The 21,731-nt window shown below is 41.0% G+C and overlaps 1 protein-coding gene across 6 annotated transcripts; it reads left to right on the top strand.

The window, feature by feature from the left end:
- Window positions 1-2,760: 2,760 nt before the first annotated feature.
- On the top strand, window positions 2,761-16,976 carry SLC38A2 (solute carrier family 38 member 2). Of its 6 annotated transcripts, XM_036455156.2 has the most exons (16): window positions 2,763-3,062; window positions 4,277-4,499; window positions 4,817-4,898; window positions 5,053-5,168; window positions 7,787-7,860; window positions 7,964-8,056; window positions 8,181-8,262; window positions 9,642-9,724; window positions 10,156-10,214; window positions 10,305-10,460; window positions 11,064-11,143; window positions 11,251-11,351; window positions 11,942-12,066; window positions 12,402-12,546; window positions 12,659-12,756; window positions 13,971-16,976. In XM_036455156.2, exons 2-16 carry the CDS (start codon window positions 4,384-4,386, stop codon window positions 14,055-14,057), a joined length of 1,497 nt encoding a protein of 498 aa, XP_036311049.1. In that variant the 5' UTR covers window positions 2,763-3,062; window positions 4,277-4,383; the 3' UTR covers window positions 14,058-16,976. The 6 variants fall into 6 exon arrangements, with proteins under 6 accessions (XP_036311048.1, XP_036311046.1, XP_036311049.1 ...); XM_036455155.2 differs by lacking the exon at window positions 12,659-12,756 and having other exon boundaries at window positions 2,761-3,062; window positions 4,281-4,499; XM_036455153.2 differs by lacking the exon at window positions 12,659-12,756 and having other exon boundaries at window positions 2,761-3,062.
- Window positions 16,977-21,731: the final 4,755 nt, after the last annotated feature.

Below are 21,731 nucleotides of genomic sequence, written 5' to 3'. Positions count from 1 at the left end.
ATGAACTCCTTTTAATACAAAGAGGAATGTATATTATCTATGGCTAAGTAATAAACTAAGCCAAAACCTAGCAGCTTGAAACAACAAACATGTATTATCACTTTGTTCTGTGAGAGGGCTGGGCCCTCTTGCTAAGGTATCAGCTAAGGCTGCAGTCATCTTGAGGTTCAACCAAGCAAAGTCAGCTTCCAAGCTTAGTCATGTGATTATGGGCAACCTTCAGGTTCTCCCTGGCTGCTGCCAGACACATCAGTTCCAGGACACATGGCCCTCTCCATAGGACAGTCCAAAGATGGCAGCTTATTTCCCTCAAAGCAAACAAGGGAGAGAAGAGGGAGCAAGATGCAAGCCATTTTGTAATCTAGTCCTGGACGTGCCAAGCCATCACCTACGCTTAATAGAATATCACTAGGTTCAATCCTCATTCAAGGAGAGAGGATTAGAAATGTGCAGGAATATTAGGAGGTGAGATTCAAAGGAGCTATCTTAGAAGCTGGCTACCTTAGGGAATAATCAGTGGTAAAGATAGAAATATAGGCTAGGGCCAGATCAAAGAAAGTCAACCTGAGAACAAAACTATGCGGATGGAAATGGAAGGTAGAAAGAAGCAAATTTAGTCTTTAAGCCCAATTCAGGGAAATGGAGATGTTGGATAAATAGAATTTTAAGAATCATCTTAAAGATCAGCTGTTTAACAAGTTGGAACAGTCCACTGAACTCCATAGCCCTCAGGAAACAAAACCACTCTGTTTTATCAGGTGGTAACAGTCAAATAATTATACAGAAGATAACTATCGGCCTTCTAACCGTCTACCTTGACAATGCATTCCTGAAAATTCAGTGTTGACAACTAGTATTTGTGGCTACTTTTCCTGTCTTAGGATAGGTTTGCTCTTAGTAGCTTTCAAAATTCTTTGATAACAACCCATAGTGAGAAATACATTTTATGTCATAACTGAGAATATTTACATACTAGAGGCCCGGTGCATGACATTCATGCACTGGGGGGTCCCCGCCCCCCCTGGCCTGCCCCTGGGGAATAGTGGGCCTAAGCTGGCAGTCAGACATCCCCCAGGGGGTCCATAGTGCTGCAGCCGCTGGGCTCACCAATCATGAGCCAGGCTTCACCAACCATGAGTAGTGATCCCCACTGTGGGAGAACACTGACCACCAGGGGACAGCCACTGCATTGAGAGTCTGCCCCCTGGTGATCAGTGTGCGTCATAGCAACCAGTCGTACAGCCCGGTGGATTTGCACATTAGCCTTTTATTATAAAGGATGCATGCATGATCAAATTAAAGTTTTACAGAATAGTAATTAGCATCACCATATATGGCATACTGATTGTTTTTAATTCTATGCATTAAAGAATAAAAACTCATGGTAATCCATTGAATTCATCACTCTCTACCACTCGGTAGTTTGAAAACCGCTGCTCTTCTAAAACATTAGCTTGAACATAAAACAAAACCGTAACACTTCTTACCAATAAGCCTTTAGTGCACTGTCGCAAAAAGTGGGTAAGGGCCCTGTTTCCCATGCAATCTAGCCCAAAGCATAACAGCAAAACCCCAAGCACATCAGGCCTCAGTTGGAAGCCACTTGAATTAGATATGCCCCAGGTTGGCCTTCAAAAGCATGAATCAAACAACCATTACAAAAAGACAGTTCGACACCTCCCACTCCTGGCATTGAAAGCAAAAATTGTCGTCATACCCAACCATTTCCTCTGTGCCCTGCCCAATCCTCTCCTCTCCCAGGTCCACAAAAGGAAAGGAGCAGTAGGTCAAGCTCGTTTGTTGATTAATTCATTCAACAAACATTTATCTCTCCTAAGAGGCCTTTTATTTCCAGCAAAGGACGGATCCTGCCTTTCTGGCAGCACCCAGCATTCCACAGCGGAGGGGTCCTCGGAGATGCCTGGCTCAGCAAGACACACCATGACTGGGACAGAAGTCTCAGGCCAGCATCCCAACGGAGGCAGTGCCTTTTGTCAATTCAGGGAAAGAAAGGCGGGGAGGGCGAGAGGTGCTCTCAAATTGTGGGGACTCCTGCCACCTCTTTAGAATAGCTGCCCCTTCTCCCCCAACCGGGAGCCCCCTATCTAGGGATCTGGCTTGCTGTTCGGGATGTAGCTTTTCAACCCTTGTAGGGTTTTCCACGTTCATACCTAAAGGATATCCCCAAACAGAGTCGCCTCCCCAACTAATCGGGGATAGTGCTGAAGAGTGAAAGCAGGTCTAGACGAAGAGGAAAGGAGAACGGAACCTGACCACGGAAACAATCTTGCTGCCGGCGTTAGCCTAAATTTGGAAGAAAAAAAAACAAAACAAAAAAACCCATGGAAACCATAATAATAACAAGCAGGAAAGGGTTGCGTGCTGGGAATGGGTCCCCCAAAATGCCTTGAGTTTAGAAAGCAAACTGCTGGGAACACGGCCCGAGGGGAAATTGAAGAAGATTCCTTAGAGACAACCGCGTAGGTTGGCCACCAATCCCGGCAGACATGGACAGGGAACCCTGGGCGGAGGGGATCCCCCAGGCTGGCCGGGGACCCGGGGGGAGAGAGGGGGGTTTGGCATTCCGGGAGCGCGGGGGGCGCCGGCGGGAGGGCGGGAGGCGCGGGCGGGCAGGGGGCGGGCCCTGCGGCCGGGGGCGGGCCCAGGTGGGTGTTGATGCACAAAGAAAAGCACCCGGAGGCCGGGCGGCCCCGCCCACTGACGCGTCCTCGGGGTGGCCGCTATAACCCGCCGTTCCCCGGCCACTCCGGAGTCTCCATACCCGCTGTCCCGGCGCGCCTGGCCCCGCACCGCCCCCGCTGCCCGGCCACGCGTGCCCGCACACCCTCGCGCCTTTCCCCCGAGACGGCGGACGGACGCCGCACGATTAGGGAGGCAACTTGCCATTTCCCTTTCTTTTTTTTTTAATTAAAATTATTTTTCCTGCTTATTGTTAGGGGGGAGGAGAGATTTTTGTTTTGTTTACAATTTTTTGTTTGAGAAAAAAACCCCACTGGAGGAGTTTGCGTGACATCCGGGATCTAGAAGCGGAGACCACCGAGGTAACAGCGCGGGGGGGACGGCGCGGGGGGTCCCCGCAAAGGGCGCGAGGCCCCGGCGGGGGTGGGGGAGGGGGACGGGCCCGGCGGGAAGGCAGCTGCGAGGGTCGTTTCCTCCCCCGGAGAGAGGCGCTTATATGGTGATCGGGGCCGGCCTTGCCCCCGGCCTTACCCCCGGCCCACCAGCGGGATGGTGGGGGGAGAGGGTGGCCGCCCACCTTCGGGCCGGGGAGGGGTGCGCGGCGCGGGGGCCTCGTGCCCGCCCGGAGCGGAGCCGCATTCTCCCGTTAGGGGGAGGGGAGCCAGCCGGGCCCGCGTCTCCTCCGCTGCGGCAAGTCTTGTGACTGGTTTGCATGAATAAAAATCATCACATCCAGGGTGTTCTGGCATTTGGGGGGCGCGGAGGAGGTGGGTTTGGATTTCCAGGGTAGCCGAGGCGGCCACGGTTTGGGGAAGACGGGCGGGCTGGAGAGGACGTTTGACAATCGGAGATCGATATTGCATCAGTTGCCTTTCCGGGCATAGGAGGGGCCGGCGGCGCCAGCAGAGCCCGCTCGCCAGCCACATGCCGGCGGATGGGAGTGCGGACGGCAGTGCTCGAGGGCACGGGCGCGCGGTGTCAACACAGCCGCTGCGCTCCCGGGGACGGTCCCTCTCCCCGGCTCCACCGAGCCTCCGCCTGCCCTCCGCGCCCCCTCGGGGGGCTCGCGGCCGCAGTGGCATCCCCGCTCTGGGGGCTCCGGGAATGAGAGGACGGGTTCCGCGGCTCTGCTGTCCTAAATGCTGCGATCGGGGAGCTCCGGGTGCGCCCGCCCGGGCGGCATGCATGCACACGGAGCCAGCGCCTGGGTGGGCTGTGCGCCCGGCGAGTCTGAGCACGACCCGGGGAGGGTGGGGAGGGAAGCCACAGACCTCCTCCCCGCACCCCTTCCCCGGACTTGGGGTCACGGAGAGGCTGAAATACTAAGATCTGCTGCGGGGCTCGGGGGTCCGGGGGGCGCGGGACCCGAGCGGGCGCGGCGCCGCCGCGGTGGGACCATCTTTGTTCTCCGCGGCTCGCCCGCCGTCGGTACTTTTCCGCCCCTCGGCGCGCCCCCGCCCCGCGCGCGCGGCTGGTACTTTTCCACTCGCCGGGCGGGGGCCGGAGCGGGGCGTCACGTGACCCGGCGGGGCGGGCGCTGCGGGTCCTGACGCGCCGCCTCTACCTTCGCCCGCAGGCAGGCAGGCAGGCAGGAGGGCGGGCGGACTGACGCCGGCGGTGCACCGCGAAGGACAAAAGGAGTCCAGTGTTGCTCGAAGCATCGGATCCCTCCCGGCGCCCAGCATGAAGAAAGCCGAAGTGGGCAGGTTCAGTATTTCCCCGGATGAGGACAGCAGCAGCTACAGCTCCAACAGCGACTTCAACTACCCCTACCCCACCAAGCAAGCTGCCCTGAAAAGGTGGGAGAAGTTCTGTCCTTTAAAAAAAAAAAAAAATGCGGCTTGTGCTTCTGATTCTTTAAATTACTGTGGCATTTGGAGAGTGATCTGTAGCATTTGGAGAAGGATGTGTAGCATTTGGAGAGTGATCTCTGAAAGAGCTTGGGGCTGTCTTAATTGCAGTGACAGTATCTGGCGTGAAAGTCGACTCCTACTTAAAACTTAAGCATGTAAATAAAGGTGTGTGACAACGAAAGCGCTGTTTTGTGTTAAAGCATCCTCTTGTCTGTTTCGATCGAACTTAAGATTTTTTTTTTTCTTTCTTTCTTTTTTTGCAGCCATTATGTAGATGTAGATCCTGAAAACCAGAACTTTTTACTTGAATCGAATTTGGGGAAAAAGAAGTATGAAACAGACTTTGTAAGTTAAAAGTAATAAATAATGTGTGTGTCTGTGGCTTTAATGGAGTGAAAGAATAGTTTTTGCTTTTAGATTTCAAATCTAAGTTGCCCACAGCTGGTTTTCTCCATTTAATTATTGTTATATGTTTGGTTATCGTTTTCCCTCTATGTAGCATCCGGGTACTACTTCCTTTGGAATGTCAGTATTTAATCTGAGCAATGCGATTGTGGGCAGTGGAATCCTTGGGCTTTCTTATGCCATGGCTAATACTGGAATTGCTCTGTTTATGTAAGTATGTGTAAGTAGTGAGTCTGCCATGCAGGGCAGTTAATACGATGATACAATGCGTTTTGGTCCCAGAAACTAACTTGAAATTCATTTGCTTAAAATTTAAAATACGAGAAATAAAAAAATATGTATTTTATTCTGGTATATAATTGCATGATATCAAGAAAGCCAATTAGGGGAAACTAGGACAACAATTAAAACTGATAAGTTAAGTCTGAAGTCTTTAAGTCAATGGGAATAGTTAAGACAAAGTATTAACAGGTGGGTATTTTAAAGGAAGTATTAATAAATCCAGGGTAGTTAGAAATTTTACTTGGCAAAAATCTGAAGCAAAAAAATATATTAATAAGCATAGTACTTCGAAATCAGTTTGGTAAATTGGCATAGACTCCCCAAGGACCTGTGGCCCCTGCATGTTTAAGGAAAAACAAAAAATGTATTTATAATCTTATATATATATATAATTGTGGGCAATGGAATTTGCTAACCTGAAATAGGTTTGTTTTAAGAAAAGTGAGTCATAAAGTGGTTTTTAAATATTTATTCTAGATCTGATTGCCATATGCCATAGCAAAAAAAATTGTTTTAATAAGTACCTGCTTCTAAATGTTTTTTTTTTTTTTTCTTAGTTGTCAAGTTAGAATTAATTACTCGTGTGCTTTCCAGCGTGTATACCTAGAATAGAATTTTGGAGCTATAGAAGATTTTAGAGCAGTGGTTCTTCACCATAGTGGGGGTCATTGGCCCTTGGAGAATGTTGTAGAAAGTATGGACCTTAGTTCTAGGAAAAAAAGCACACAACAAAAAAATACAGTAAAGTTCAGCATGCATTTTCAATGATGTTTATGTCATAGGTACTAAACTTAAGTACCTTTGGGCTTCTGGCTAAGTCAATTTCTGAGGAAGATGTATGACTGATTTTGTTGTACAGATGAAGAAACATGGAATTTTGTCCCGTTGTGACAGATAGACATTTTGTTAGCTGACAGGTGTCTTCTCTTCAAGTTATTTTCCCAGCAGAGTAAAAAGTTCATGAAAAGAAAAGGAGACCTTTGCAAAGCTCTGCTTTTTGGTGAAATCCAAGCTGAAGTTAAGCACAGTTTGAGTTTTGGAAGCCAGAATTAATCTTAATCAACAGGAGGCTTTTGAGACCTCTTACTAAAGTGAAGGACCAGACATTTACACAGAAAGGCCCCTAGAGTTTCAAAGTTTTTTAGTGAGAGAATTGAATGGCATCATTATTAAATATAACTCCTACTATAAACACTGGAAGCCATTTTTAAGTAGGGTTCTAAGTGCAGTATTTTACATGGCATCTCAGTTTCATAAGTAAAACCACAATTCTGATATGTTAGCCTTGTGCTTGGGAAATTATATATATTTTAATAGGGTCTCTGTGTTTGATGATTATGGTTAAATAGTATCAGGAGTGCTAATGTGGTTTTTAATCCATCCGTATTTTACTCTGTAGCTCACCTTATCAAGTAGAGTCAATCTTGAGGTTGAAAGAGAACCTCAGAGGTTCTGAAGTCCATGCATGCCTCATTGTCATTTCATTGTAAAGAAAGGAGGACTGGATTTGTCAGCATGCTTTGAAAACCCATTTTTTATTAAACCAGCAGCTTTGACTACTTAAGAGGTTAGGCTGATGATGTCCTTGCCCACCTCAGATTAGACCCCATAAAACATTTGGCATTAGAGGAGCAGTTTGATGTCACCACCTATGTTTAACTAACAGACATGTAAGGTCTTTGCCAGACCTTATATGGTACTGTAGTCGGTTTGCTCTTACAGAATCAAAAAGAATTTGACTGTCTTCTTGTTTGTAGAGTTTAGAGTTTTCTATAAGAGTTTACCTGATTTTGATTTGTTGTTCCTTTTGCTAAAAAGAAATTTATATTTTCCTTGGCTTGCCCTGGGGAGGAAAATAAAGCTGGATGAGAGAGAACCTGTGCCCTAAAGGGAAACATGATGAAACCTTAGTCCCAGTTCTTTTTCCCCCACCCTATTCCAGGGAGGCCATAGCCTAGGCCCTAGACAGTTGGACTAATAAGTCTACATGTTCTAAATAGCACAGGCATTGTTTAACTTAGCGACAGTGCTGGGCCTATATCCCACACCATAGAGTGTCACATTCGCTGCTTCTCTGACATATGCTATCTCAGTTGGATCTCAAAAGTACCTTGTAGGCTGGGTTTCCTGGCAGGTATTATCACCATTTTACAGGTGAAATGAACTACTAAAGTGCAGACAGGTGGCAAGTATGCAGCCATGAATGGTGTCAGAGTCAAGTTTTAAGTCCCATAACTCCACCACTTTAAAGCTTGGTTTTCCATAACTCCCTGCATGCTTGGTTCAGTGGGTAAACTCCTGCCCTTGCTAGTGCTGTAGAGCTTATTCTATTACCTGAGACATGATGTAAGTTTCTTTAGGGCTAGGAAAGAGAATATGTTGACACTCTAGCCAGTAGCGTGTCATTGTTGAGGACATGCTATCTAGCACAAAAACATTAGGACAAGTTCCATATTTAGTGTTCACATAGCAACACTGAAGAATTGTCTTTAAATAGAGCTATGCTTGTTTGTAACCTTGTACCTTTTCTCTCTCTCTCTCATCAGAATTCTCTTGACATTTGTGTCAATATTTTCCCTGTATTCTGTTCATCTCCTTTTGAAGACTGCCAATGAAGGAGGTATGGTAGCATTCTTGGTATTTCGGAAACAATTATGCCTGTGTGATTTTTGCTCTCCCGTATAAAGTACTTGCCTCACGCTGCCGCGTTCTTTAAATTACAGGGTCTTTATCATATGAACAGTTGGGACACAAAGCATTTGGAATGGCTGGAAAGCTTGCAGCTTCTGGATCGATTACAATGCAAAATATTGGAGGTAAGAATTTTTTAAAAGATGATTTTGGGTAGACTTTGCTTTGTGTAGCAGAGTGGTGACACGCTACTTTTGGTGTCACGTGCCACATTTTGCACTTGTAATGGTATAATTTCTTTCCCTCCAGCTATGTCAAGCTACCTCTTCATAGTGAAATATGAGTTACCTTTGGTGATCAAGGCATTAATGAACATTGAAGATACAACTGGGTAGGTGCTAAGTAAGGTTACTCATAAGAAACAATTGTAGTCTAAAATAGTTAGATACATTTTATCAGAGTTAGGTACAAAATTATTATCAGTAAATTATTGTAAATGTTATTGTTGAAACGGAGAACTTTTGAGAATGAAAAGCCAAAGACGGTGGCTAGTCCTGTAACTCTGAATGACGTAAGTTCTAACCTACATGTAGAAACAGGTTTTCTAAACTTTCCTCTTTATAGTTAACTCTTTAGAAATTATAGCTGAGTAGCACCCCAACCTATGTCAGGACTACAACTTTGAATTGTGTTTAAAAACCAACTCCTATCTGCTTTTTCTAAATTAGAAATTCTTAAAACTTAAATCTTTTTTAACTTTGTAATACCAGAAATATATGACCATGATGTAGACATTTTATCCTTCTAGCAAAGTTACTCATCCCAGACTACTTACATGTTTTTATCTAAACTAAACATGGGGGAGATAATTTACTTCCCCACTTATATGCAGCCTTTGAGCTCAAAATCCAGATGTGTTGTGGTAATCTTCATGCTTTAGAAGTTTATCTTAGTAACCTGATCTATAGATACTAGTTTTCTGTTGGATCTTTGTTGCTGAAGCGAGTGGAGCAGAATTCACAGGGCAATTAGAATTTGAAATAGTGATTTAAAAGAGAGGGTATAGTTGATTAAGGAAAAAATATTGCTAGAACTCTTAGGACGCCTGGGTAGTATTTTCTCTTAACTTCAGAAGGGATCTTTTGATTATTTTTAGATTTAAGTTGGATCGAGTTATTAAAATATACTCTTGACAACCTGGAATATAAGTCCTGGTTTGGGGATTGGTTTTTGTCTGTTTTGTTTTTGCCTATGTGTTTTGTCTATGTATGAAAAAATTTCTTTGTTGAAGTATTTCATATGTACGTTTGCTAACAAATTTCTGAAAATAGCTTATTTTAAAATTTCCTTGTTTCTAGCATTACAAATTACAAGCCAAAGCTATGACAAAGTTTGGTGTACAGTTTTTCTAAAAATGCTTCAAGATAAGATTACTGGCTTAACAGTGCCTCTTTGTGTTCTCTATATTAGTAGCAAGCATTTAAGAAGTGTTTTATGTTATGAATCAACTGGCAGCCTTCCCAGAGCAAACAGTGGGACAAAAGTTATACTGTTTCATGCCCCATTCCTAACCTGAGTGAACATTCATCTAGCACCAAAGTTGGAGATATTTACTCCTGTTCATAGGCTTTTTGAATAAGCGATACTTCCAAACCTACCTTTTTTGTGTATGTTTTTATAGTACTTATATAAAATGAGTCCTGTGAGATGATGTGTATACTCTGAGAATATTTGTGGCTGGTTTTGACCTTGTTTTTCTTTTCGATTCAGACAGTGGTATCTGAACGGGGACTATTTGGTTCTCCTGGTGTCGTTGCTGCTCATTCTTCCTTTATCACTGCTGAAAAATTTAGGTGAGCAAACCCATCTCTACAAGCCAAAGAGGCTAGAAATGACCCTTTCACTAGCTAATTGGCTTTCTCTTACTAGACATTGAGAGATAAAAAGCTCTAAAAACATATCTTTAGGAGTTGTAGCATGCAAACCTCTTTAGGTCTTTCACAATCCTAGCATGATCACCACCAGGGCACTAAAATATGGTATTGACATTTTATAATATCTTGTACTTTGTAAATAATAATTATAGGAAACGAATGAAAGTTTCTGTTTTAGTTATTAGCAACTATTTTTAACTAATTCTGTGGCTTAGTATGTAAGAATTAGAAACTTAATATTGTGGCCATATTGAAGTCTTCCAAGCAGAATTGAGTTATTTTATTTAGTAGAAGAAATATATTTGCCCTAAACCTATTTCATTAAATTAACATTTATCTCCCCCTGCCAGGATATTTGGGATATACCAGTGGCCTTTCCTTGCTGTGTATGCTGTTCTTTCTGATTGTGGTAGGTATAACTTCTTTAAAGCTAGAAAAAAATTTTTATATGCCCTGTCACATCATTCAGTTTAACAAATGAAAAATAATATATTTTCAGGTGATTTGCAAGAAATTTGAGATTGCTTGTCCTTTTGAAGATACAATAAGCATAAACAGCACCTTCATAGATCCAACAGCTTTAGTACCTCATATGGCATTTAACACGACTGATGATGGTTCTTGCAGACCGCATTATTTTTTCTTCAACTCACAGGTAACTAAATATAATCTTCATTTTCTGAAAGGAAAATTTTAGGGAAGAAAAGGGGGAAACTTTAAAGTAACTCCCAGGGTAAAGGAAGAGGGTGAAGAGCTGCTCTTTAGGGGGGAAAAATGATTAGCTTATTACTGAGGACTGAGAAGAAAGCATTGGTTTTGTGTCTTAAAGTAGATTAAGAAATGAGCCCTAGCAGGTTTGGCTCAGTGGATAGAGTGTCAGCTTGCGGAGTAAAGGGTCCCGGTTTGATTCCAACCAAGGGCACAGGTCTGAGTGCAGGCTCAATCCCCTATAGTGGGCATGCAGGAAGCAGCCAATTATTGATTCTCTCTCATCATCAATGTTTCTATCTTTCTCTCTGAAATCAATAAAAAAAATTTTTTTTAATGAAATATGTTACATTAATAATTGAAACATTCAGAAATTAGGACGCTAATTACACATCGTGAACAAATTAGAAGATTGGAATTTAATTATGTAAGGAAAACTATTGTAGGTTTTGATTATAACATTAGTTGATATAAAATATAAGTTGCACAACTGATAAGACATGAGTTTGTTACATTGGGATATTGAGTGCATTTTTATATCTTTTTACAGACTGTGTATGCTGTCCCAATTCTGACTTTTTCATTTGTTTGTCATCCTGCTATTCTTCCCATTTATGAAGAGCTGAAAGAGTGAGTGCTATACCTATTTTAATGTAGGTTTATTGGGAAAAAATTATGTGATTACTGCTATAACTACTGCTAATAAATGTTTTTGTGTTTTCTTTGAATTTACATAGCCGCAGCCGTAGAAGGATGATGAATGTATCCAAGATTTCATTTTTTGCTATGTTTCTCATGTACCTGTTTGCTGCCCTTTTTGGATACTTGACATTTTATGGTAAATAATGTCGGTGTTTTTTTGTTTGTTTGTTTTTGAATCACATTGTGAGATGAAATTGATATTTTAATACCTATAATTCTATTTAAAATTCAACCTGTTTTAGTATATTTCATTTGTGATAAGAAATTAAATTTAGAGCTTAGAATTTCCTATGGTATATTTAATCAGTAATTTTTAGAATCCGAGTTCAAAAGTATACCATTAGTCATTTGATGCCATTTTTTATATGACATACTTCTATCAGCATTCATCCTACCTTTTTCTTCCCATCACTTTCAAATTATACAACACATGCAAACTGTAAGCCAGATCATGGGATTTAGCTGTTTAGCTCCTGTTGTTTTTAATGGGGGTCATGTGGCTAAATCTCTACTTGGTATTTAGAAAAATTTTCCTTCAATGTTATTTTAATTGCATTAACCCTAATTCTAAATTAATCTTATTAGCCTCTTAGTTGGTAGTTATTTTGTGAGTGACTAGTAATAACTTAGTAAATTTTTTTGCTACAAGTTAGATTTTTCTACCTAATCTCCAGAGAAAACAGCACACTTAAAGTTTTGCTTTTGTCTTTTTGTCTGTCTCCACAGATAAAGTTGAGTCCGAATTGCTTCATACATACTCGAAAGTCTTAGGAGCTGATATCCTTCTTCTCATTGTCCGTCTGGCTGTGTTAATGGCTGTCACCCTGACTGTTCCAGTGGTTATTTTCCCAGTAAGTAAATCACTTGCTCTTTTTTTCTGGAGGAATGAGTTTAAATGTGAAGATTTGTGAGATTTTTATCTTCTGGGAGAAGGGAAACTCCACTAGAGCAAAGTTGAATTGATGGTTGTATTGAGGGGTCTTTTTAAAATGCTTAGTAAATTTTTAAAACATTCCAGGGCATGTTTTTCATAATTGAAGGTGTTAAACGATCTTTCAATGTTCATAAAACAGCAGTAGAGGAAGGGGCACAATTTTATTTAAATAGCTGCTTGTTTTAAATAGGTTTTCTATTTTGGTTTTTATTAACTAAAGCTGAAACTTTATCTGTTTGTTTATTTTTGCAGATCCGGAGTTCCATAACTCAGTTGTTTTGTCCAAAAAAAGATTTCACTTGGTGGCGTCATGGTCTCATTACAGTATCGATCTTGGCATTTACCAATCTGCTTGTCATCTTTGTCCCAACTATTAGAGATATCTTTGGTTTCATTGGTAAGTTTTAGAAAATATCAAGCTTGATTTAAGTATCAGGAATTTAAGGTTTAAACAATGGGTGATAAGTGGCTTATTGATCTCTCAAGAAATGGTCAATGTTCTTTTGCAGGTGCATCTGCAGCTGCTATGTTGATTTTTATTCTTCCGTCTGCCTTCTATATCAAGTTAGTTAAGAAAGAGTCCATGAAGTCTGTGCAAAAGATTGGGGTGAGTAAGAGATTATGGTTCTAGAAACTAATAATCTTCCAATAACAAATTCCTCAACTGATTTTAATTTTAGTCTCTTAGCTATCATTCATTACAGTTTCACTTTTATGTTTCTAGTACATGTTCCTATAACAGTGTGCTTCACAGTTGAAAGATTCAGAGCAAGGAGGTGAAAGACAGTTTGCCTTCTAATACATGCTTAATTTAATTGCAAGAAAGTTATTAGATATTAGAGAGATGGAGTATAAAGTGTAAAGAGATTTAGCGTTCAGCACTTGTTGAACCAGTATGTGGGGGGCTGCCTGTTGTGTGACAGGCACTTAAATGGGCCTTGAGAATATGAAAGGGAAAAAGATGGGTTGTTTAGTCGAGCAAGAAAAACCATCTTCAAAGCAAAGTTTGGGGTGAGACTGTTTGTAATAACTAATTTTTCAAAGGGTATGATATAGTATTAAGTACCTTATTTCCTGGCGTATAAGACGACTTTTGAAACGAAAAAAAGCCTGCTCAGATTGGCCAGAGTCAAAGAGGTGGTCTATTAAAACAAGAACTGGTGTTGCCTCGGAAGTGGGGGGTAGTCTTATACAGCGAATATAGGCCTAAACCTATGTTTTAACTGTAAAATTAGGGGGTCGTCTTACACGTCGGAAAATACGGTAAATGATTCTAGTGGGTCTGTTTAGGAAAAAAAGACTGCTTTTCAATTTTTATTCTCTACTACCATTCTAATCTGATTAAAGGACTGGAATTGCTTGAGCCAACAACTGTCATCTTGTTTACCCCAAGTATATAGTGGCAGTGATTAAAGGTAGGATTAGAAGTCAACTTCTGTCCATCAGAAAGACCTGGCCTTGACTCGGGCTGCATTTTAGGATGACTTGGGTTTGTTTTCGTGACCTCAATTTTTGCTTTGAAAAGATCCAGCCCAGTGCTGCTTTATGAAGTAGTTTATTCAGCAAAGAAAATGATTTGTCTTTTCATTCGAGAGAAAGAAACTTAATGGTGAAATTTTGGAAGGTTTCAGAGAGAGTTATTTTAGAAGACTCTTGGATTACTTCAGACCATTTAAATATCTTCAGCGAGGGGGAACTGTAGTTGTGTAAAATATTGCCGTAATTTTAGTAACGACGAGCCCGTTTTTCAAAGTAGAAAGGGAATGTTGAACGGAACATGTTTTGATGCTTGCTGACCAGTGTTCTCTCTGCTCATTGCAGGCTTTGTTCTTCCTGTTGAGTGGCTTTGTGGTGATGATCGGAAGCATGGTGTTGATTATCCTGGATTGGGTACACAATGCCCATTAACTGGCACTACCAAAACTTCAGTTGTCCATTTGATGCCAGTGTTGAGTCAACTCTCAACTGCTATGAAATTTCACCTGATGTTTTCAGTTTCACTTCCTTTTGAAGTGCAGATTCCTCGCTGGTTCTTCTGAGTGCAGAATAAGTGAACTCTTTTTTTTGTTTGTTTGTTTTTTTATTTTTTATTTTTTTATTTTTTTAAAGGAACTATTCTGTATGATAGAAATGGACATTAACAACAAAACCACGAGTCTCGGGTTAATGGAAGTGACAATTTTATTCCATTCCAGAGAATGGACGAACTCTTAACTTTTATCAAGCCACATGTTTGGCTGTGTCATTGTTTAAACTTGGATATTTTATGGTTTTACTTGAATGTGCCTAATGGAACCATTTGATGTGAGAAACAATTCTTAATTTACAGCAAAGTATTGAAATAACCATTGAGAAAAACACTATTATTTTTTGTACCAAAAATATTTAAAGACCTCAGAAGCACTATTTTACTTTAAAAAAAAAAAAAAAATGCTTTTTTTGAACATTGTCCAAAAACAGTTGTCAGTAAATTCCGTAAAAAAAATTTTAATTGTTTAAAAACAAATGTAAGTATTATGAAATGAATTGCCTTTTTGTAGGCATAATAAGCCAAATATGTTTTTTATCCAAAATGATTTTTAGAAAAAAATGATGTAATGAAAAATTGTACTATGAGTAGGAGCATAGTTTTTTTCCATTCAGACTTCACCATTTAAGGATAATTGATTGCCTATTATACCAAATCAGATGAACCCTGTTCATCATTTTTCTTCTCTGTTCCCAAATAATTTAGTTCATTCAGATAAATATTTATGGCTTCAGTCTATTAGAATGGAAGATAATGCAGATATTTCTGTGGGGAGTAAAATAACTAATTTTGAGGTACCAAATAGTGCAATTGGGTAAAACAGGGTTTATTCAGTTGCATCTGTTTCCAGAGTTGGGTTGACAGCTCTGGGTTTTTTGGGCCAGCCCTTTTTTAACTGCTTCCAGCAGTGGAAAATGGGCATTTGATGGCAATAAGGCCAAAACTATTCTAACCAGAGTACAACTTTTCAAAAATGCTCATCTACTACTGGAAGTGTGAATTACTTGATACTGTATGGCTTAGTCATGTTCATGTTTCGTCTGCAGTTGAGGTCTAATCTACAGTTTACACCGGTATTTGGAATAATGTAAGTTCTCTTTAAATAGGCCACTGGGTTTCATGCAGTAAGCTTTCTAAAAAACTTACTTGCACTGGACTGTCATCTCATTCTTGTACAACACAGAATTATTTGTTTACATCCAACAAATGGTTAGCTAGGGGAAACAGTGCAACCTGGGTGTAAGTTAGTTGGTACAACTGCATGTTCACCCTTCCACATAAATTCCAGTTAGAACTGAAAACAAAACAAAACAAAAAAAAAACTAGTTGGCTTTTAAGAGCACATTTATTGTATGTTACGGTGTATGGTGAATATATTATTAAATAATGTGGTACTTTGCTCATCAGGCATAATGTCTAAAATCTATTATACATAATTCCATTAGTGGTTGAGGGAAGCAAATAATGGAATCATCGATTGGTCATCTGGCTGTTAAGGTTTTCTCTTGAACTAAACATTTTTTTAGTTCTAAGCAAGGGCCAGAAATGGGGCAGACATGGTTTTTGTTACACATTCTTGTATTATATGTGACTAGCTTATAGATCAGATATGTCTGTACTTAAAAAGACCCTTGTGGAACTGGAAGACGTCTTGTAGTGCTACTTTGGTGAAACCAATGGTCCATTTGTGTTTGTTTCTACAAAAATAACTGGGGACCGCCTAGAAAGGCAGTGAGAAGACAGATTCTACAGCACTGCTTTCATTTACGGTAATTGGGCTTTGGTACTCCCTTCGAATCCAGAACCTCGCCTTTATTTCAAGACCAAGAATTGGCACTTCTGCTGGAGTTCCTGAGAAAATACCAAGTAAAGGTTTATGTCCTTTCCTGGGAAGGAAATATAATCCATCAACCAGGAAAGAATGGGAAAAAAGTCCTCATAGCTAATCAGTGTGGGGAGACATCCACTCTTCTTTGTCTGTTGGAGGTTCAAAATCAGTTGCTGAGGATTAATTCCATTGCATGATCTTGGAGCTCTCTTGTCTGTCGTGAGGTTCCTGAACAGTGAATTCCCATTAATAAGCAGTCTTCAGTATTAAAACCACTGTCTTGTCACCTCATTTTGCATTACTGTCTTCCTTGGATGTTTCAGTTATAACTGTAATGTTATTTATAGAACAGCAGTAATCCATTAAAGCTAACCTATTTTTCAATATTTATGATAATCTATGTACATACATTGTCTGTCCATATGTATTTGTAAATAGTGTTGTATATAATTCCATGGGTCAGGTTTGGGTCTTGGGTTCAAATGTATATATTCCTGTAACTTTCTTAACTGCATTTTGATGAATTCACATTATGTATATCTAAGAATTGTCCCAAAATTACCTGTACAGAGATGTCAATATAAACAAATTGATAAATTGTGTAAACACTAAAAATTTTAAATATCATTTAAATTGTATTTGCAATAAACAGACTGGTTAACCATTTTTTTTTTTCATGAAAACTTGGTGCAAATTTAGATCTCTTATTTAAATTTTAAAAAGATCTAAATTTTCAAAATGCAGTAGTTATCAAAATGTGATCTAGTGTAATGAAATCAAATGTGATCTAGTATAAGGAAAGACCTTTGAGAACCTACATGTGTTAATCTTATGTATATAGTGTAAAAAACCCCTTGTACTGTTAGAGGCCAACAATTCCAGTATGACTTGTTGGCAAAGAGTGCTACACCGTTTCAATGAAACAATGTATGTTTTAACTGAACTAAAATAAATACATGCTTAATCCTGAGTAGCAGTGTTTTCTTTGGGTTAATGGGATCAACAGTGTCTGATGTATTTTGTAAGGACAACACCTAGCATATAGGTCCATATTTGATTATATGATTTGATCATAATTTGATTATGAAGGGGAAAAAAATGGTGAGGGAAAAAGGTCTGCTTTTTAAGTTCCTGAAAGATTGTAAATTGACAGTGAGTAGGAAACAAAAACAAAAAACAACACTGAAAGTCATCTCAAGGACCCAGGTTTGAACCTGCTGCAAGTAGGCCAATAGTGCATCAGGAGGAGCTTTAGAATAGCTTTCTGAAACAAATGCCTTTCAATAGGATTCCATAGGTCTGGAGGGCTTCCCACAATCCCTACCCCTGCCCCCCACTTCTCAGAAAGCTACCCAGGTGATACCTGATGCACAGTGTAAGGGGTGCTGAAACTACCTTGGAAGAAGTCAGATTAGTTCTACTTTGGTGAATTAGGAGAGGCAGTGCTGGGGAGGACTGAGAAAGACAAACTGGTGGGTATGTAGATGCACCTTAGTGACACCTAGTGAAGAGGCTTACAGCATAGTTTAGGACCTATTTAGGGCTCCTAAAGTGAGCTGTCCACAGTGGAAACAAAACCACAGACAGCAGGTGAGCTTGGGAGTGGTTCCAAAGGCGGGGGATTCTGTAAGAAACACCCCTGATTAACCTTGGTCAAGTGGGAGGAAACTTGTGGTTAGAAAGTGCAGCAGGATTTGAGCCACAAAGTTACTCATCTGAAAAACTGAAGACCTACCATGTGCAACTAAGATGCCCATGGGAGAGAGGGTAGGGTTATGTCAGACTTTTTTTCTTCTTCTTAATTTTATTTTTAATATGTTTTTTATTTTTAGAGAGAGAAAGGGTGGGATAGAGAGAAAAATCAATGAGAGAAGCACCATTGATTGGCTGCTTCCTGTACTCCCCTTCCTGGGGATCCAGCCCACAACCTGCCTGGGAATTGAACTGGTGACTCTTGGTGAATGGTGCTAGCCCAACCAATTGAGCCACATTGGCTGGGCCAGACTTGGGTTTTAATAGAATCTGTACACTTTCAATTAAACAATTTTTTAAAAATGATACCAAAATGAACCAGAAGGCCAGTTTATTAATCTAAACATAGAAATACATTTAATGAGTAAGTCCACTGAGAAGATCAAAATACAGTTCTATAGCCAGGCAGCCAGCTATACCCAAGAAATTTCAGTAAGCCTGAGGAATGATCTGGAAAGATTTCTAACTAAACCAGAGCTGTTTGTCTTGACTGGAAGTACTCTTACCTGGAAAATTGGCTTACTTAAATTTCTGGTAACAAAATAAAGAAAATCCATTTAAATTAGCTAATGCAAAAGTGGTGGCAGATGGAGAGAACTTCTTAGGAGATTGGGGTACTTCTGAGAAAAGTTAAACAGTCTTCCAAAAGATCAAACACTAGATGTGTTCTAGAAACTTCATTATAGAACTATACAGTTCGATTCTGAGCAATTTCCTCAGCCAACTTCTCAAAATAAATATTGGCTAATAATGAGTGTTGATTATTAATTAATTAATTAATTACTTTTTAATTCTCACCTGAGATTACGTTCTCCATTGATTTCTAGAAAGAATGTGAAAGGCAAGGAAGAGGGGAACAGAGAGAAACATTGACTTGAGATAGATATATCGATTGGTTGCCTCCCACTTGTGCCCAGGGAACCCACAACCAAGGTACGTGCCCTTGTCCAGGAATCAAACCTGAGACCCATCAGTCCTTGGGCTGATGCTCACTGAACAATTGGCCAGGGCAGGTGCTGATTTTCTATATAGCCAGGTGGACATGGCTGCTAGGACCTTCCCCAGAGATTGAGAGAAGAGTTCTCAGAGGAGGAGTGAAATAGTCATGGGCTGCAAATTTGGTCATCAGCCTTGGCCAGTGTAACTAGGTGGTTTAGAGTCATGGGTTTGATTCCCAGTCAAGGGCACATACTTGGGTGTTGGGTTTGAGTTCCAGCCCCAGTTGGCATGTGGGAGGTAACCAATGGATGTGTCTCTCTCCTCCGCCTCCCTCCCTCTCTTTTACTCTCTCTAAAAATCAATGGAAATGTCATCAGGTGAGGATTAACAACAATAAAAAATTGGGTCCCCAGCTATTGCAGTTTTAGCACTGGAAATGCATCCTGGGAAACCCTTAAATCCAACCAATCTCGGGTAGTTGGTCACCTCAGTTATGAAGGCACACACACAACAAGCCTAATGAAATAGCCTAGAGATAACAATACATTCAATTACTTTTGGATTTCCCTTTTCTAGACATCCAGGTAGAACACCAGTCTTCTTTCATGTTGCCCCAACTCAGTGGATTATAGCTTCCTCAAATCACTGTTTTTTCTGTTCCCCCTCGCCCTCACCAGAGTTGTAAGCTTTGCAAGAGCAGGCATCTGTCTTTTCACTAATTTATCCCCAACAGTCATAACAGTGTCTAGCAGAGAGTACATAAATCCTCAATGTCATTTGTTGAGTGAATAAATATGCCCTGCATTTCCTATAACATGGTTGAGAGGAGGCTCAACATTTTAAACAAGAATTTACTAAACGCTTACAAAAGAAATACAACAAATATCATGATCTTAGCACTGACTTATATTAGCACCAGAGGCCTACTACCTACAAGAGAGAGGCTTTCTTGCCCAGCTTCTGATCTGCCTCCAGGTGGCAGAAGCCATCTTTAGCCTCTACCATGCATGTACGTGATTTTATAGTTGTGAAATCCTTTTTCTAATCCTAGCCCCAGATTTGGTGTCCTCCACATATAGTGAGGACAAACACTGACACGGCAAGTCTGGTGGCTTACTACTTCTGTCTGCAAGGGAACCATGAGGGAAGCTTGGCACATTCCTGGGAATGTGGTCTTTAGAATGCTTTTCATGTTCGTGATTGACGGTTTTGTTATACACATCTGAAGCAACGGACCGTGCGAGGCTGGCTTTGGAGCTTGCCTTACACAAACGCCAAGATTAATGATGTGTACCTGGTTTCATTGTCTGGGTCCTTTGTTTTGGTTGCCAAGGCTGGCTCCAAAACAGAATGTGTCTATGTGACCGACCCCACTAAAAGCTTTGGACCTTACACCTCATTTAGCCTTCCCTGGGCAGACATTCCACAGGGGTCCACTGCTAGAAAAAGAACATACCTTTGTGGAAGCCTCCAGAAGCCTTGCTGGACCTCTCTGGACTCCATCATTGCATATCTTTTTCCTTTGTGCTCTGTCTCTTTGGCTGTAATAAATTTTAGCAGCACTTATTACCTGCTATTGAGTCTGGAGAGCCATTCTGGTGAAACATGTAATGTTTCTGTTTTACTTTACATCATCAGTTTGTAAACCTTACAAAAGAAATACAACAGCCAAAACCGGTTTGGCTCAGTGGATAGAGCATCTGCCTGCGGACTGAGAGGTCCCAGGTCGATTCCGGGCAAGGGCATGTACCTTGGTTGTGGGCACATTCCCAATAGGGGGTGTGCAAGAGGCAGCTGATCGGTGACTCTCTCTCATCGATGTTTCTAACTCTATATCCCTCTCTCTTCCTCTCTGTAAAAAAATCAATTAAAAATATATATATAAAGAAAGAAATATAACAAATACCATGCTTTCACCAGGAAGAATCTATTCATGACTAAAGTCCTTAAAGCATTACTGTATTGAGCACATTTTACTAAATATTGTCTTGGGTGTGAAGGTTAGAAGGGTTAAATAGCAACGATAATTTTTTTATACTGCACATCCCACAAGGTTCAACTTCATAAACTCTCATTTGGCTGTGCGGTGAACTAAGGAGTCCCACTGTCCCCCCTTCCATACCCTACACAGCCTATCCCCTATCTTCATGATTTAGTTCAACTCTGTCCTCACATCTGCCTGTCCTTCTTAAGTAAAAAAATGTAGTCAAGTCATCAGGTCTCACTTTCTTGAGATGGCATTTTACTGGCCATTTATTTCCACTTCATTGTTGCTTTTGAGGATCTCACGTCTACTCCCACTCTCCCAAAAGGACTTAATCTTAGTATTCTTTCTTACTACTTCCAGTACTTGCCCTGAAAAGAGTTCTGGAAAGTTCAGCTTTTTCATTTGATTATGTTAAAAATATCTGCCCCTAGAGCACAGTCTGTAAAGAAGATAGAAACAAAGCTTTGTGGTTAAAACGGTGAGGGGTGAGGTCTAGAGCTGAAGAGCTAATCCCCACAACCTCTCTCCACCTGCCTCATCTCCCCACCATGGCCCACGAGATGCTGCCTTAAACTAGGGCCCCCTGCATCATGGTTTGAATTCTTCCAGGAGATTAAGACCCCACGTTAACCACCATCCCGAGCCACCATTTTCTGGGAGCAGCCTCTTTCTCCCTCTATTGACAGAACAGTGTGCCCTTGATCCCCTGTCTCTGACCCAGTCACCTGTGGGCCAGTACAACCAAAAAACCTCAAGATTGGCACTCAGGTCACATAGAAGTAAAGTCTCCTTGCATGTGAATGTATTGGTAAGGAGATAATCAAGTCCTTCTGGGTATCTCTAAGGTAGAGTGGGTAAATACACACTCATATTGAAAAATTCATTTCTTGTCCCTTCATCAACAATGAAGTCATTGCTGAGAATTGCCTTCAGTTTCTGCTGAAAGAAAGTGTACTGTTTATAAATAGGTAGGGGAGTAAACCTTAAAAAAAAAGAATGACCTTTGGTTAAATCTGGTTCTGGGGGTCTTTACTTGGATCATTATTA

Source organism: Pipistrellus kuhlii, unplaced genomic scaffold, assembly GCF_014108245.1.
Source record: "Pipistrellus kuhlii isolate mPipKuh1 unplaced genomic scaffold, mPipKuh1.p scaffold_m20_p_3, whole genome shotgun sequence".
NCBI lineage: Eukaryota > Metazoa > Chordata > Mammalia > Chiroptera > Vespertilionidae > Pipistrellus > Pipistrellus kuhlii.
This window is presented reverse-complemented; position numbering and strand designations above follow the sequence as displayed.

Coding starts and splice junctions, on each gene's coding strand:
- SLC38A2 (XM_036455155.2), top strand. CDS start 4,384: ATGAAGAAAGCCGAAGTGGGCAGGTTCAGTATTTCCCCGGATGAGGAC. Junction 7,861..7,963: donor GAAGACTGCCAATGAAGGAG/GTATGGTAGCAT, acceptor TTTAAATTACAG/GGTCTTTATCATATGAACAG. Junction 8,057..8,180: donor TACAATGCAAAATATTGGAG/GTAAGAATTTTT, acceptor CTTTCCCTCCAG/CTATGTCAAGCTACCTCTTC.